Source organism: Letharia columbiana (genome assembly GCF_014066305.1).
Source record: "Letharia columbiana isolate WasteWater2 chromosome Unknown Sc0000068_s0, whole genome shotgun sequence".
Classification (NCBI taxonomy): domain Eukaryota; kingdom Fungi; phylum Ascomycota; class Lecanoromycetes; order Lecanorales; family Parmeliaceae; genus Letharia; species Letharia columbiana.
The window spans coordinates 200,023-214,280 of record NW_023501113.1 but is presented as its reverse complement, the minus strand read 5'-3'; the positions used below and the strand labels follow the sequence as shown (position 1 = coordinate 214,280).

The window sequence follows — 14,258 nt, the reverse complement described above, 5'->3', positions numbered from 1 at the left end:
CGGAAAGAAGAGTGTGCCAAGAGATTAGATTAACCGGAGTCCAAATGCCAATCAACAACAACGGGTGCATCATTTTACATCATAACCCCACGTGCCCCACTAAAACCCCTTCCCCCCCACCTTCCAGGGGTCCAAATCCTGTTCCTGCCAAGTTTCACATCAACAATTACCCCTCCAACTTTCAGCATCTCTTCTCCTTCTTCTTCTTCTTCTTCTTCTTCTTTACTCTTCTTCACTCACACATACACATACACATACACACACACACACACACTCACACTCACACTCATACCCCATCCTACCCTACACTCATACAAGCAACATATCTAAACACAACCCAATACTCGAATTCTCTCAATATGTTCGGTTGGGGTAAGCCATAATCACATCTTTACAGTGTTGTAACCATTGATCATCAGCTCACACAAGCCTCAGACGACGCTTCGCAAGCCCACCAAGACGTCTACGGACAAGATGGGCCTCAGCCCGATAACCAAGGCAGTTTCACCCACGAAGTGCTTGCCGGTGCCGCAGGTGTGGAAGCTATGAGGAAGTACCAGCAGCACGAGGAAGCCAATGGTCTGTGGTCCTACCTCCAAATTCACTCTTCCCGTCAAACTTTCTTCCACTCTCGCACCATCCAACCCAATTGCAACATTACTGACACGCCTTGTTTTTGATAACAGGTGTCGCCGAGAATCACACCATGGCCAAAGACATCATCGCCGGTTTCGCAGCCGGTGAAGCCGACAAGCTCGTCGAGACCAAAGGCGAGAACTTCTACGACCGTGAGAAGATGAGGCATGATGCGCAGAACAATGCCTCCAATTACTACGACCAGCAAAACCAAGGCGGTGACTCTGGCTACGGAGGAAACCAGGGCGGTGGCTCTGGCTACGGCGGAAACCAAGGCGGTGATTCGGGATACTAGGCTGCTTGATGAGCAAAATGCACGAATAGCGGGAACGACGAGAGAAGATAGCGTGATCTTGTAGGTAGAAGCTGTTCGGACCGCTATCCACTGGCTGCTCTCGAGTACTACCACAATTGATCCATCATGAGCTTCTACATTCTACCAGAGTAGTCAATCTCCCTCCATACCGTATTCCGTGATCAAGCCTTGTTGCTAAGCCTTCACTTCACCTCCGTCGTTTCTCTCCCTCGACAAGCGGACCATGTCCATCTTCCTCCGTTAGTCTCCTACCCCTGCTTCCAGACACGGACTTATGTCAAGTGGTGATATAGGCCTTGTGCTTCTGTGGAGCTCCTCGGCCACAAGACTTCTCTAACTCGATAAGACCTTTGTGAACCCCAGGCCTGCGGTTGCAGAAAGTGCCGTTCGCCGGCGAGCATGACCGAGCTGCTGAGTTCTCTTCGCTCTGTGCTTCAACCGGTGACCGAGGCTCAGGAGTAAGACCAACCAGATGCCCGGGGCCCGCGAGGCCTCACCCTAGCTTCTTCAGCTCCGCCAAGGACACTCAGGGGATTCTACCTGGCGGTGCAACACGATTCCGCTGCGAAGGTTAAGATAGATGGGTATATGAATGTCCCTTGTCCTGCGGTGAGGATTGCAATAGAATCAATCGCAGTTGACGGGCTCAGCACTTAGCTCACCAAATTTGGTAGACCCAGCGTTGCGTCTCCGAATTTCTTTCTACGGCTAGTTCAAGGCTTTTGTCCCGCTCATCGTTATAGCTCACTGTCGAAGCAGCTAGTGCCCCAACCTCCCCTAATCGACTCTATAAGACATGTCTGTCATATGTGTATGCGCCTATCGTCAACGACATGCGCAGAGCACGCTCCCAGACCAAATACCTTGTAAGATCGGCGAGCGAGAAACCTCCTCGATATACCATCTGAGTCAGCTCTGCATATTCAGAAGGATTTTCGTATCGTAAAAACAGGGGTTCTAGATCCTCGGGCTACATCATGCCGCCATTCCCATTCAGACAAAATTATCAAAGACGTTTCGGCCGACCATCTCCTGCGAGGACAACGAAACCCTACCACGGAGCTGAAAGGCACGTATAAGGTCCAAAGGATGCCCTTCGCTACGCCGTTACTGCGTCGGAGCATACCAATCTAGGACCTAACACTCGTCAAACGCATACTCAGCACACCTTTAACGAATAGGTCAGTAGAGCAGGTTTTTACACCCGCAGTTTATACAAGGGCCCAGGTCTCTTTCGCTCCGATCACATGATCTACATAGCTAACATGGGGAACAGCCAAGAAGCTCACTCCATCACCAATTCCGTCCAAACATGTCTTCAACAAGCGGCCCTCCTATCACCACTCCTGGCAGAACCATCACTAGGGAAGAGGCGCATGCAATGATCGATGAAGCTCTCCCCGACACAGAATTCTGGTGCCGCGAATTGGATGGAACATGGGTCCATTTGCCTTTTGAAATGATCCCCCTCGCCCTGAGACCTGGTCGATGGAAGTACGGTCCAAACGGCTATCCTTACTGGAAGTGCCACGAGAATTCTGTGACAGTGACGGAGACTGGAAGAAAAACTAACACTTGATGGACCAAGGGCAAAGATAAGCTTCTTTACTATGGCGAAGACAGAGACTTGATGACATCAGGCAGTGCGGAAAAAGGTCCAAAGACATGAAGTAAACGCGCAGGGAATGGGAAGACGATGAGGGAATAGTGTTTGCCAGTGATTTACTAGCTTGGATTATTTCAATCCTATTTCCAGTCGACACTCTCATCGTGCCTCTGTTTTTGTCTCTCGCTGTTTCGCTTTTCCCTCGCAACTTGACAAACACCAAACAATCCGGTCCCAGCGTAGCCACACTAGATGTACCACATCGAGTCCTGCAGCTCCAGGTGGACACCTCCTGTCCATTGTCAAGCCTGTTCACTGAAGCTAGCAGTACCGCTCTCAGATCTACCTCCCTTGCTGGAGATCAGACCGGCTTGTATGTAGCAACGAGCGCGTTTGCAGACAAGCTTTGGAAGACATTGGTTAGTGCCTCCGCCCTTGGTATTCAGCTTTGGGGCGATGTTCGCTGCGTACCAGGACTTTCCGATGCGCTGCAGTGTTGGAGCCTCAAGACAGATGATTTGTATGCCACATCTCACATCTGCGAGGTATTTGATGCACGCGAAGAGTGTCTGTCGGTTGGCCGGAAGGACGAGGAGAAGACTCTTGAGCTGCTTTTCTCGACATTGACTGAAGAATCTGTCCAGATCAATGAATTGCTTTTCCGGACACGTGGAGTTCAAGAAGAGAGGTGGAGGGTCCGTTCGATGCGTGCAGATCGTAGACTTGGATGATATCTCAAGCTTTCCGGACAAATCCCTTGGCTTGGCTGCGTTTGTATTTTGTTTCGTGAATCTAATCTCCGGTAGGCCATCTCGTGATCTCGGCGCCAAATATGAGCCTACGATCTTCCTTCAGGTTCCAGAAGCCGGAATCAGGTCTGGGTCTCAATTTCACTTCACCTGGGGAGCCGACAAGACTCGGCCTTCCACTGTTAGCATGTCGGGTTAGACTGATATCCCAACACCCGGTGCCATCTCGCTCATGACCTTCAACTCCATCATACCGATAGTCTCGCGCTGCTCTATCCCTGGCTGGAGATACTTGGCTCACAGAGTCGACGTGGCGACTTTCTGTTCGTCGTCCGCTTTCTGGCGCTCCCTCCATTCTGGCGTTATGACTCGGTGAGCTTGAGCTTGAGAGTCCTTTGTGGCTTGTCTCGTTTCGCCTCTGGCGCTATCTTTGGTTGACTTCCCTCACGTACGTTGTGTTAGCGGCTACCCACGCCACATCAGGAAGGGTAGGCGTTGGCATCGTGGTAGCGTTGTTGCTTTCGACGGCTGTATTGATCCAATGGAACTTGCTCTGAGCAGTGAGGCTTGCGGGAGAATGTTGAGATTCACAAGCCCTTATTAGTATTCGCTCATGGTCGCTTGATGGATGAAAGACGATTGCTCGGATAGAAGAATTTGTCGATTGCAAAGGCTTTAGCAGGATTGGCAGGATTGAACGTGATGGCTCAAGCACCTTTGCTGATTGCACAAAGCCTCGTGGAAACACATTTTGAGCTGTGCAATAGAAAGCTCGTACGTGGAAGTTTGGGCAATTTGGGTATGGTAGGGCATAATGACAGTGGCCTGACTTTTGGGATGTTTGGACACACCTTGTTGTAACATTTTTTGATCCCCTGATCTTCTCCGACAGCTTGAGTCATCGATTTGCTGACCGACTGAGGAGATTCAGTCTTTGAAGAACCAGCAAAAACGGGTTCTGACGGTCAGACAACTGGGATGAAGTTCACGTTACCTTTTCGTCCTCTGTTAGGGAACTATTCATTGAGGACCTGGCCAGTGATCTCCACACTGTCTGACTGTGGAGAGCCTGTGACCATTGCAACACCATTTGGTGTCGTATTATCATCGTAATCTCTCTAGACAGATTCTGTCCACGTGGTTTATGAGCGGTTCGAGGTAAAATCAGAGGTAAGTTAGATGCCCTCCCCTCCCCTCCCATTCCCTTTGCTGAAAGCTAAAGCTAGCTGTTGAGAGCATAATTACTGCTATAGCCGGCCCTATTTTCTATGGCCTTCTCTGTCTAATCTTGCCTATCATTTGGCATCCATGGCTTAGGGTCCACTCGGGTAGTGATTCCCCGTGTCTCTTTCTGAGATCCCTGGGAAAAATTGCCGCGACTGTGAAGAAAATCATATGGGTGGAAGAGTGAAAAAAGAGCACAAAGGATCGACTGCGAAGAACCCAGGAGTAGTACCCATTCTTAGGCAACTGAGCCGTTCAACACAGCATTGAAATTTAGAGATCCGGGAAATATCAACACAGTTCTCCTCTTGCATGCTTCTGACAACACCTTCAGGCAATCGACAGCCTATATAAACACGTGAAGCTCTTGAGTATCCAGTAATACTTCATATCAAGATCGATTCCTCGAAAAAGGTTTCCACTTTCCCAACGCCATTCAAAAACACCCAAACTTCAAGGCTAAAGGGCCTTCACCAGCTCAGACAGCATGTAGTTACCACGAGGCAACAGCTACGCAAACCATGAAAATCTTAGTCCCCAGGATGCCTCTTACGGGCCTGTTGTCCTTGACCAAGGCGCAATTCCACGCGCAATATTCTCCCTCACTCGGCTACAACAACCTCACAGTCGGAGCAATCATCTTTAAGCCTTTCACCGCGAATACTCACAGATTACTCCTCCTCAAACGCGCCGCACATGACCATGCGTTCCCAGGAATGTTTGCGATTCCCGGTGGCCATGTTGAAGATACCGACTTGAGCATTTTCCACGGCTTGAAGCGAGAAGTACTCGAGGAGACAACCATGCTAGTCCAGGGTATTATCGACCAGATCGACCCACTCGTCTGGGTCACAACGAGATCGGTGCAAAAGGGAGAAAGCAGCTCAGTGACGAAATCTAGAAGTCTGCAAATCACGTTCGTCTGCGAGGTTGAGGGGCTGGCGTTCCAAGTCGATCCGGAGGAACATTCGATGGGCATATGGGCTGATAGGGAGGAAGCGGAAAAAGTGGTCATGTCAACGGGGATGAGAAGAGTGGTGGAAAATGCTTTCAAGTGGAAGGAAGCTGCGTTGCAGAAGGGTCTGAAGCTCTGAGAGGCTGAGGGACGTTTATGAAGGGTTTCATGGCAAGTTCATGGGGGCTCTTTATGAGTATTCAACGTCTCTCGCATATGGGGTGATCCATTTTGCGGGTTTAGGGTTATGGTTGATTACGTACTATAAGGTGTACCTACAGAAACGTGCAATGAGCGAAGGAACGGATGGTTGAGTAAATCTTTATACCTCAGCCAGCGCTAAAGTTTGGTACTGGTGGCGACGTACTGTTGTAATCAAGACACCATCCCTGCTTTTTGACACACAACATCTCAACTTCTTGATTCGTAATCTTCAACAACCCCTGACTCCTTCTTGCAGATCAGTAGACTTCAGCCCTTCCCTTCTTCATTGCTTCCAGATATTAGCAAAACGTGGTTCAATACTCCATCATCGGGCTTTCGGAGGAGACAGCTCCTCTGCGTGCCGAAGTACCAACGATCGATTGAAAAGACCATCGCTCTTTCGCGGGTTCTTGATGCTGAATATGTTGTAAGCCATTCGTACGGCGAGGCGATTGGTCTGGCTTGGCTCTTTTCAAGTCCACGAGTCATTGAAATCGCGTAAACCAAAAAGGCACTGAACAAGCGTGCGCTTATGACATACAGACAGCCGCGCGAGAGCATTTGGGTCCCGACAATGGGAGCTGCATGAACTGAAACACGACTCACAGTGGATCCTAGCTACGGTGCACGGAAAGAATGCCATCTATCGTCCAAGCTAACCCTCCCCACCCTAACAGACGACTGAGCTACCATCTGCTACTACGGCCTCGAGTCTCCCCGTCTCACCCTCCAATCCTGCTCTCCCCTCATCAACCACTTCGTCAGCAATCCCGACTTTCATCTCCCCAAACTCTGGATCCCGGGATTCCGCGAGCCGGAATGGCAGATGCAGGGTTCAAATTGCGCATCGTGAGCGGGAAGTGGGAATCGAGGTTTTCGATGCGCGACGTCGTGGTCGAGATGGAGCGGGTGCTCGCGATGTGTCAGCCGCCGGCGTATAGGGGCATTGGGGGAAGTGCGCCGGTGATGGGGAAGGAGAAATTCATGTATGCGGCGTTTCATGTGCAGGTCTCGGGGGTGAGGCAGTAGTGGGACGGATAAAGGAGGGTGTTACTGTTGGGGCCTTCTTCTTTGGCCCTGGGGTATCTTTCCGAGGACGGGGATTTCGTAATCAGATGAAACAGGCTCAGAAAGACCCGGTCGCTATTTACCTTTCGGGAGTATTCGGGAACTAGAACCGGGTATCGAACTTGGGAAATCTACAGCTGCTAGTGTCTAAGTACAAGTAAAACCACAATTGCCAGACCGGCTTCCTCCACTATAAGCCCCAAAGTTACAATGATGCTGCTGATCACCCGTCTGCCAATTTCCTTGACCGGGGTACTCAAACCACAGCGGATCGCTATCGACCGCCCCGACCTGGATGTTCAGCGTACTTGGTAGCTTACTGTAAAATGGAGTCCAAGCACCCTGAGGTGACTCAACGACGGTGTCGTTCGAGGCGCTGATTTCAACCTGATTGGAGTCGAAGATCGTAACCGTGAGTCTGTAGTGGCTCGTGTCCGTTCCGGGACCTTGGTTGAGTTGGTATTGGATCACGTGCACGCCGCACCAGCCGGGTGCGTAGCCGCCGGCGACGTTTTGGGCTAGTGGGAGATTTTGGTTAGCTTTGGCAGTGCTGATGACGGCAGGCTATGAACTGGGCATAGAAACCAGGCATATGAGGCCGACGAAACGTACCGGAAGTTGGGCCATAAGGATCGCTCGGACAGATTTGTACACAGACTGTCGTCTCATATGCCTGCGTGCACGGGGGAGGGGCCGTGAGGGCAGCTTGCACGATTTCGTTCGCATTGTCCCAGAATTTGGCGCTGGAGCCGGGCTTTCCGCCCAGCCCTTGACCGCAGGCGTTACAGGAGACTGTGATCGTTAGTGCCGCTTCACCTTGTACATTTAGGGCAACTAAGTACTCACAGCCAGGGCCACCCGATGAAGCAGCGGGTGGGAAGAATCGAAGGTCGTACGTTGCGCAGACAGGAATGTTGAAGAAGCCGGCCGTCTCTGGTGCGATGTCGAGAGCCTGCAGTGCCTTGACTAAATCCGATGTGAGGGGCTGGCCCGAGCTGAATGCATCTTGGTATTGGCTTGCGGCATCGTAGTTGAAGTCACCAACTTGCCATGAGGCGACTGAACCCTTGATCGCACTTGTGATATTGAAGGGTTCACTGGGAAGGACGGAAAAGGGTTCGCTCCATCCTTGCGGGGTGGTTGGCATGAGATTCTGGTCGCTGGAAGAAAGGAGAGGCTATCAGCAACAAATACTTCCAGGGTGTTTGGGAAAGACATTCGTACGGTTTGATTACGCCCGCATTAAATATCCTGGCCATTCCACCAGGAGCATCGCAGATGGTGAGTGTTCCAAGATTATCAGTATCCTTCAAGCTATTCTGGCAGTAGTCCTGATCGATTCCCTGCTGCTGAACGTTGCCATTTGTGTCTTTAATAGCTACTCCATATGGCACATACATGATAAACACGCCGGAGTCGATCCATGCGAAACTTCAATTAAAGTTAGCTAGACCGACGCACTTTCTATGTAGGGAGGTGCTTACTTGATGGCTTTGTATGTAAAGATCTTAACAAAGTTATCGAGTATACCAGTCTCGAGGCCTTGAGTGTAGTCCGATTGCACCCAGAAACCGCCTGTGAACAGTTCGGTCCACTCCGCAATAGATGAGTTTGAACCGATGGTGCTGTTGAAGGCAGCTTCTACTCCGGTAGATGTACCTTTCAGATAATTTCCGATGAAATCGGTGATAGTGGAGTACCTTTATTCAGTGAACCAAAAGGTTAGCATGGCTCTAGTTATTGTGAAACGCAACTCGTACTCGCTGAATCTCTGGTCGACGACTGGTCCGATGCTATTCGCGGTGGCAAAAGCCGCGATGAAGCTGAAGATTGCACTTAGAGCTCCGAGGACTGGGCTGATGGCGGCGCTCTATAGAGAGTCAGATCTGAGAACCAAAGGAGTCCAGTCATCCCCTTCAAAGGTAGAAAGCCGAAGAAGAGAAGTGCGAAAGGCTTACCAATGGTCCAAGGATAGCGGAACCGAGCCCCAGAAGTCTGTAAGGTATCAGAATGTAAGTTGAAGCAAAGGCTAAAAGCACTCACGGAGTGACAGTGCCCATGATTTGTTTCCAAGTAGCACTGGGCGATGGATTCGTGAAGAACACCTTCAAACGAGTAAGTTTTTAATTGTGCGAACCGGAGCGATGAGACTTACTGTGACGATGTTACCGCTCACCAATCCACCTATTGTGCCCGAATCTAACAGGCTAAAGTAGATATTATAGAGGTAGTTGTTGAGGTTGACCATGGCGGTGTAGGCAAGGAAACGTTGTACCGTGAGGTCGCTCCCATTGTCCCAGTCTTTCACCTCAGTGCAACCAATAGCGTCACATTCTGAATGGGGTTTTAGCTTGAATCAAAAGCTGGCCGCGTTCCTGATCCGATGCTTACTTGAAGTGTAAGTACAGACAGCGCCGGGCGGGTTGACATCGTCATGCATGAGCATAACGCCGTCGACAGCACCGTCGACGGTCGCACTAGGTGGAGCAGCAGACAGCAGGCTTGTCATGTATTCCATGACCTACCCAAAGACATGTAAGCAAGTAGTATTCACGCAGCAGATCATGAAAACATGCCGTAAAGGACTGCCATGACTCCGTAATAGTCGAAATATCGTTATTCAAGCACGACGAGGCGATTGCTGAATCGGATGCTCCTGACGGAGTGGCAACTGCACTGGTTCCGGCAATAACGTCTGCAATTTGAAATTGGAGCTTGTTGACTGCTGCATGAGTACCATTGGACGCGACGCCGACTGTCGTCGGCAGCGGCGCTAACATGGATGTTGTAGAGGATAGTGACGATGAGCTGCCTGTTGTGATTGGTGCTGAGGCAATAGCCTGTCGGGCCACGACCGGTGCTCGACCCCCAGGGATGATGGATGCTTGGATGCAGGTAAACATAGCAAAGAGATGCCACAGTATAACCAAAGAGATGTCAGGCATCTTTGAAAGATGGAGTCAAGACACTTGTTGAGGTTGGTAGAGCTGTCTATCGAATGGAAAGAGAGAGCGTGTTCACGATATATATCAGTCAATGAGAGAGCACAACAGTCATGTGTGCTGTCCAAAAGGACTATTGCTTCTGACAAGGGCAACCTTCGTACAGACAATTCATGCGCGAGAATCAAAAAAACACGATCAGTAGTCAGGCACATGAAACGAGGCACCGACCCCACACCTGAAAATGAACAGGTCCCCCACATTCTTAGAGGGTAAGCAGTGGTACGGAGTTACAACAAGGATCTGCCAAGCGCCGCCCTATGAGGTCGAAGATGCACGTGCCCGGCCACAAATGTAATGTGAAAGCACAAGCGCACCTTTGCGCTAGAACTGAGGGGCCCAGATGAAGTGGCAGATAGCCTGACAAGCCCGAGGTAAGTGCCACAAAAGAGCATGTCCCGCATCATCCCCAGCAGAATGAGTGGATCCTCGGTGTGCTACAAACATTTTCATTAGACTTGGGCTTGGGTAAGATGTTTTCGATGACATGCTGTTTGCTCCAAAGCTGTCCTTTTCAAATGCAAAGCGACGTATCGGGTACGTTTCAGGATATTCAGGCAATGATTGGTCTCGAGACGGTTACAATAGGTACCCTTATTTTTTTTCGACAGAGAAAAAGGCTCTGGACCATAAGCGCAATCCAGCAGGGTCGAAGAACGGCCGCAGACATTAACAAATTGCTGTTTCAATGGGACTTGTTCCCAATCTCGGGAAAGGACGCAGGGGCCGTCCAAAAACCACGGCGCCAAAACTTCGATGCACAGCCCCGGCCTGTTAATAGGTACATGGAAGGGACGCAGCATTATCGGAGCACAGGTTCTACGGGTTAGTCGCTGCCTGGTATTACCGAGAAGCGAGGATCCCGAGGGCCAGGAGACTCGACGGAGTGGCCGAAGAGGATGTATCTGACCAATTCAATGCTCAAATGTAGCGGAAACATCTCGCCGGCATCATTTGGCCGATCAGTAAGGTTAGGGTTGCATTTAGGATCCACTGCATAGGCCGCGGCCACTACGGACGTGCCGCAAACGGATGACGAAGGACGGACGATGTGTGAATAGACTACTACACCGACGCGCAGATAAGCTATCGCAATGATTCGTTAGTCTTCTAGTAGTGTTCTAGCTTTCATCTTATACTTGACGCCAGTGTTTTGTGTGCATCAGATTGGTGCTAGCATCATCAACCGTCTCGGAGGTGCCTCAGTTGAGTGTCGCAAACAATGGTCTGATCCAAGGCCAAAGCAAAGACAGTACCTTCCAAATAACGAAGTACAAGACGGGTGTTGCAAATGTAAAGAGAGTCCAAAATGCAAGTCGAGCATTATTTGCTGTGCTTCTAGGATCCAACCATTACCACCGGATTGATCATATTGAGGAGATTTACTCAGCGAGAGTCGGCAGTCTTGATATTGGACTCGTATCTCGTATCTCCATCAATAATCATCTGTACCATCCACTAATCATAGGCTCGCTTATGCGGCGGGAAGTAGCATTCGACGTGCTTGCTGCAGTGTTGCGGTGGTGTTTTATCCAACACCGAGGTCAGTATGTGAGCCCGGAGTAGACCGCCGACGATCAGACTAATGCTCAGCTGGGAATAGCGTTCCTTCTAGAGTCTAAATAAAGCAAGACTGCTAGCCGTTTTGGTATTGAGCACCGGAAAAACGCATCATCATTATCCACGAACATGACACCATGTGAAAAGCTGCCTTCAACAACACACCGTGTCTTATATGTCTTCTACAGACACCAGTATTAGTTTTTTCGCATACTACTATTCTTTACTCGTAAGCAAGAAGTGGTCGTCTTGGCACTTATGTTGTGGCGAAATCTAGGACTTGGTACCTCAGAGACACAGTCTGCTCATAGATCGTCACGCCGCCGTACTCTTCCTGCCGACACCTCCTCAAACTTTTACAGTAACATAATGTTGGAATTCTACGATTGACATCATGTCCAATCGAGCGTGGAACTCTCCAGGAAGGTGCGCAAGGAAACCCCTCAAAAAGCCATTGCAGCTGGAAGCTAAAAAGACATACCTGAGAACAGACGCAAAGACCGTCCTAGCCTTCTTCTCGTATGCGACTTCGAGGTTTGACAGTCCGCCGTCTAGCAGCCAGAGCCTTGTCGTATATGGCGACTCTAGTTTAGTTTGCGGATTGAAATTTGAAGACGCCGAGCTTGAGCTTGAAGAGATTCCGGATCCAAAGGGGGGAAAAGCGGTGCTTGTGGCATATTTGAAAGGCTCTCTTGCAGAAAACAGATTGACTAAGAACAACCTTCAGAACATCATTGATAGCTATCCGCCGCTTTACCGTGACACCTTTCAAGTGAGATTCCGCGCCACCTATGCCATATCCCATCAAGGACCTTCGAGATGCCCGAGTTCGCGGTGCTTGGAGAATCGCTGTTGGTATTGCTGGAAGTATCCACATGGCCATGCCCGTATTCTTCGATCCTTCACCATCCGAGTCCCATGATAAGGCCGACCTGTGTGCCGGTTTTGGGAAGCCGAACAACCCTATCACACGTGTTATCCAGACTTTGAAGCCCATCAAGACGGCGTTTGCCTCGGCCTCTACGAATGATAAGAAGAACACTCAAGTGGTCATTGGCGCTATTACAATTATGCATGGCACAAGAACGGAAAGCAATATTTACAGCTTCATTGTCGGCACAGATCTTCACAATGTTGTCCCAATCACACTCTCCAGCCACCAATGTGACTTTGTACTCGAGCTCTTTCAAGACCATTGTGACAGATAAATCTATACTGTCGATAGCAGACAAGATACAGTTGGACCCCATATTACTTCAGGTGTTGTACGTCGCTCTCTGGGGGACCATTCGGGTCGTGAGGTTCTACAAGAACAACTATAACCGGGTCAGGATCCCGGATTTGCTGATAAATTATGACGCGGTTTATTTGAGGGACTGTGATGACGAGTAATGCACAACGCTTATCGCGCTATTCGATGGTATTAAGGCGCAAAAGAAAAGGGCCATTCGATGTAGAGAAATTTTGACCTGCTCTGCACTTTTCTATCGTTGGACCACCTAGTCAAGCTCGCAGAGCTGTGTGCAGACGGAATACTATGTCAAGGGCAGCTCAACGAGCGTTCTCCTGTTCAAAAAGCTTCGATTGATGTCTTTCAGCTTGTCTTGATACTGACAGTCACTACTTCCAGGACTTGCTTTATGTCTACCCTGATCCTTGCTGAATACATTTGTTTCTTTACCTTCTCTACGTCACTGGTACGTAAGGGCGTGAGGTGCCTTGAGCGTACAACTGGTGTAGTTCTAGGTCAAGCGTTCGCAGGTCTACAGTCTTAAAAGGCGCACAGCAAGTTCGTGATGGTATGGCACATAGTCTAGGGTGTCTAATTGGAACCCTTCCTCTCCTTCCAAAGAGTTTTGGCTTCGAAGGATTCTGTGTAGAGTCTAAAACCTAATATTTTCGCTTCTACCACAGCTAAAGAAGATCTAGGTGAAACCTCAATCAATGCCCCTGGAATTGCTGCGTGACATTTCCTCCCATCTACAACAGTACGTAAAACGTCAAGGTCATTAAAATCATTACGTGCCATAAGACCACAAACTCAGTCAGCTGCACCTCCATTCCGCAAAGCTAGCGAAGAACGGATCATTCATCAATCGTGCCATGTCATCACTCTTCAACCCAATCATGACCTCCACTCCATTCGGCTCAGTGCTCCTATTTCCCGGCTCTGACGCGGGAAGAATGACACAGACGCCAGGGAATGGTATCTTCGAAACTCTCACACGCTCGCTTGGTCCACCAATAACGTGGCCCCAGTCCATGTGAAGGTTGCCCCACGATGAGATCGTCAAGGCGCTTTCGCCAAATGTTCCTCCGCTCATAATTACTTTGCTGACATCTGGAACGGAGCCGATGGCTGAAATGGCACGCTTGATGTATTTCTCATCAATTCGTGATATGGATTGTCGGATGGTGCGCGCTATCTCGGGCAGCTGGGGTGGGGACGAGAGCAAGTTTCGCAACGGCGTTGTTGCGTTGTTGAAGAGAATCATATTGCCCATATAAGAGTTCGTATCCTCGCGCATAATACGACGTCCATCTAACGGGATGTTGAGTACTCTGGTATCCTCCGTTGCAGCGTCCCCAGGTTCTAGGTTTCGAGCAACTGTAATGGAGCGCCAGAGAAGCGCTGACAGTGCATCAATGGTGGATATCCAGTCTGAGCCTTCCAGCTCAGCTGATGCAAGATCTTTCAGCTCTTTTAATCTCTGTGCAGAAAGATAGAAAACATGGGAATCCACTTGAGGAGGCACGGGCGCAATCTCAGGGCCTTCCCCTTTTGCCACTCCTGGTTGATAGCCAGCAATGTTGTCTGGAATAGTCGCGTATTCGGGAAATTCGTCCAAGCTGGCGCCAGTCTCTGAAAACATCAGTCTTTCGCGCCGCGTGGATGCTGTGAGAGTCGGCGCAGCGCTCTCGCCTCTGCAACATGTGG

General features: G+C 49.9%; 3 protein-coding genes across 3 annotated transcripts; 2 read left to right on the top strand and 1 right to left on the bottom strand.

The window, feature by feature from the left end:
* Positions 1-359: 359 nt before the first annotated feature.
* On the top strand, positions 360-931 carry HO173_011835 (uncharacterized protein; the record flags this gene model as incomplete). The annotated part of the gene is made up of 3 exons (XM_037313712.1): positions 360-372; positions 436-579; positions 687-931. The coding sequence occupies 3 exons, from the start codon at positions 360-362 to the stop codon at positions 929-931; spliced, it is 402 nt and encodes a 133-aa protein (XP_037159414.1).
* A 4,142-nt stretch (positions 932-5,073) lies between these two features.
* On the top strand, positions 5,074-5,625 carry HO173_011834 (uncharacterized protein; the record flags this gene model as incomplete). Its single annotated transcript, XM_037313711.1, has 1 exon — positions 5,074-5,625. One exon carries the CDS (start codon positions 5,074-5,076, stop codon positions 5,623-5,625), a length of 552 nt encoding a protein of 183 aa, XP_037159413.1.
* A 735-nt stretch (positions 5,626-6,360) lies between these two features.
* On the bottom strand, positions 6,361-9,538 carry HO173_011833 (uncharacterized protein; the record flags this gene model as incomplete). Its single annotated transcript, XM_037313710.1, has 12 exons — positions 6,361-6,482; positions 7,007-7,276; positions 7,371-7,550; positions 7,605-7,918; positions 7,983-8,189; positions 8,243-8,458; positions 8,519-8,628; positions 8,717-8,753; positions 8,802-8,863; positions 8,914-9,092; positions 9,150-9,279; positions 9,335-9,538. The coding sequence occupies 12 exons, from the start codon at positions 9,536-9,538 to the stop codon at positions 6,361-6,363; spliced, it is 2,031 nt and encodes a 676-aa protein (XP_037159412.1).
* Between the last annotated feature and the right edge of the window lie 4,720 nt (positions 9,539-14,258).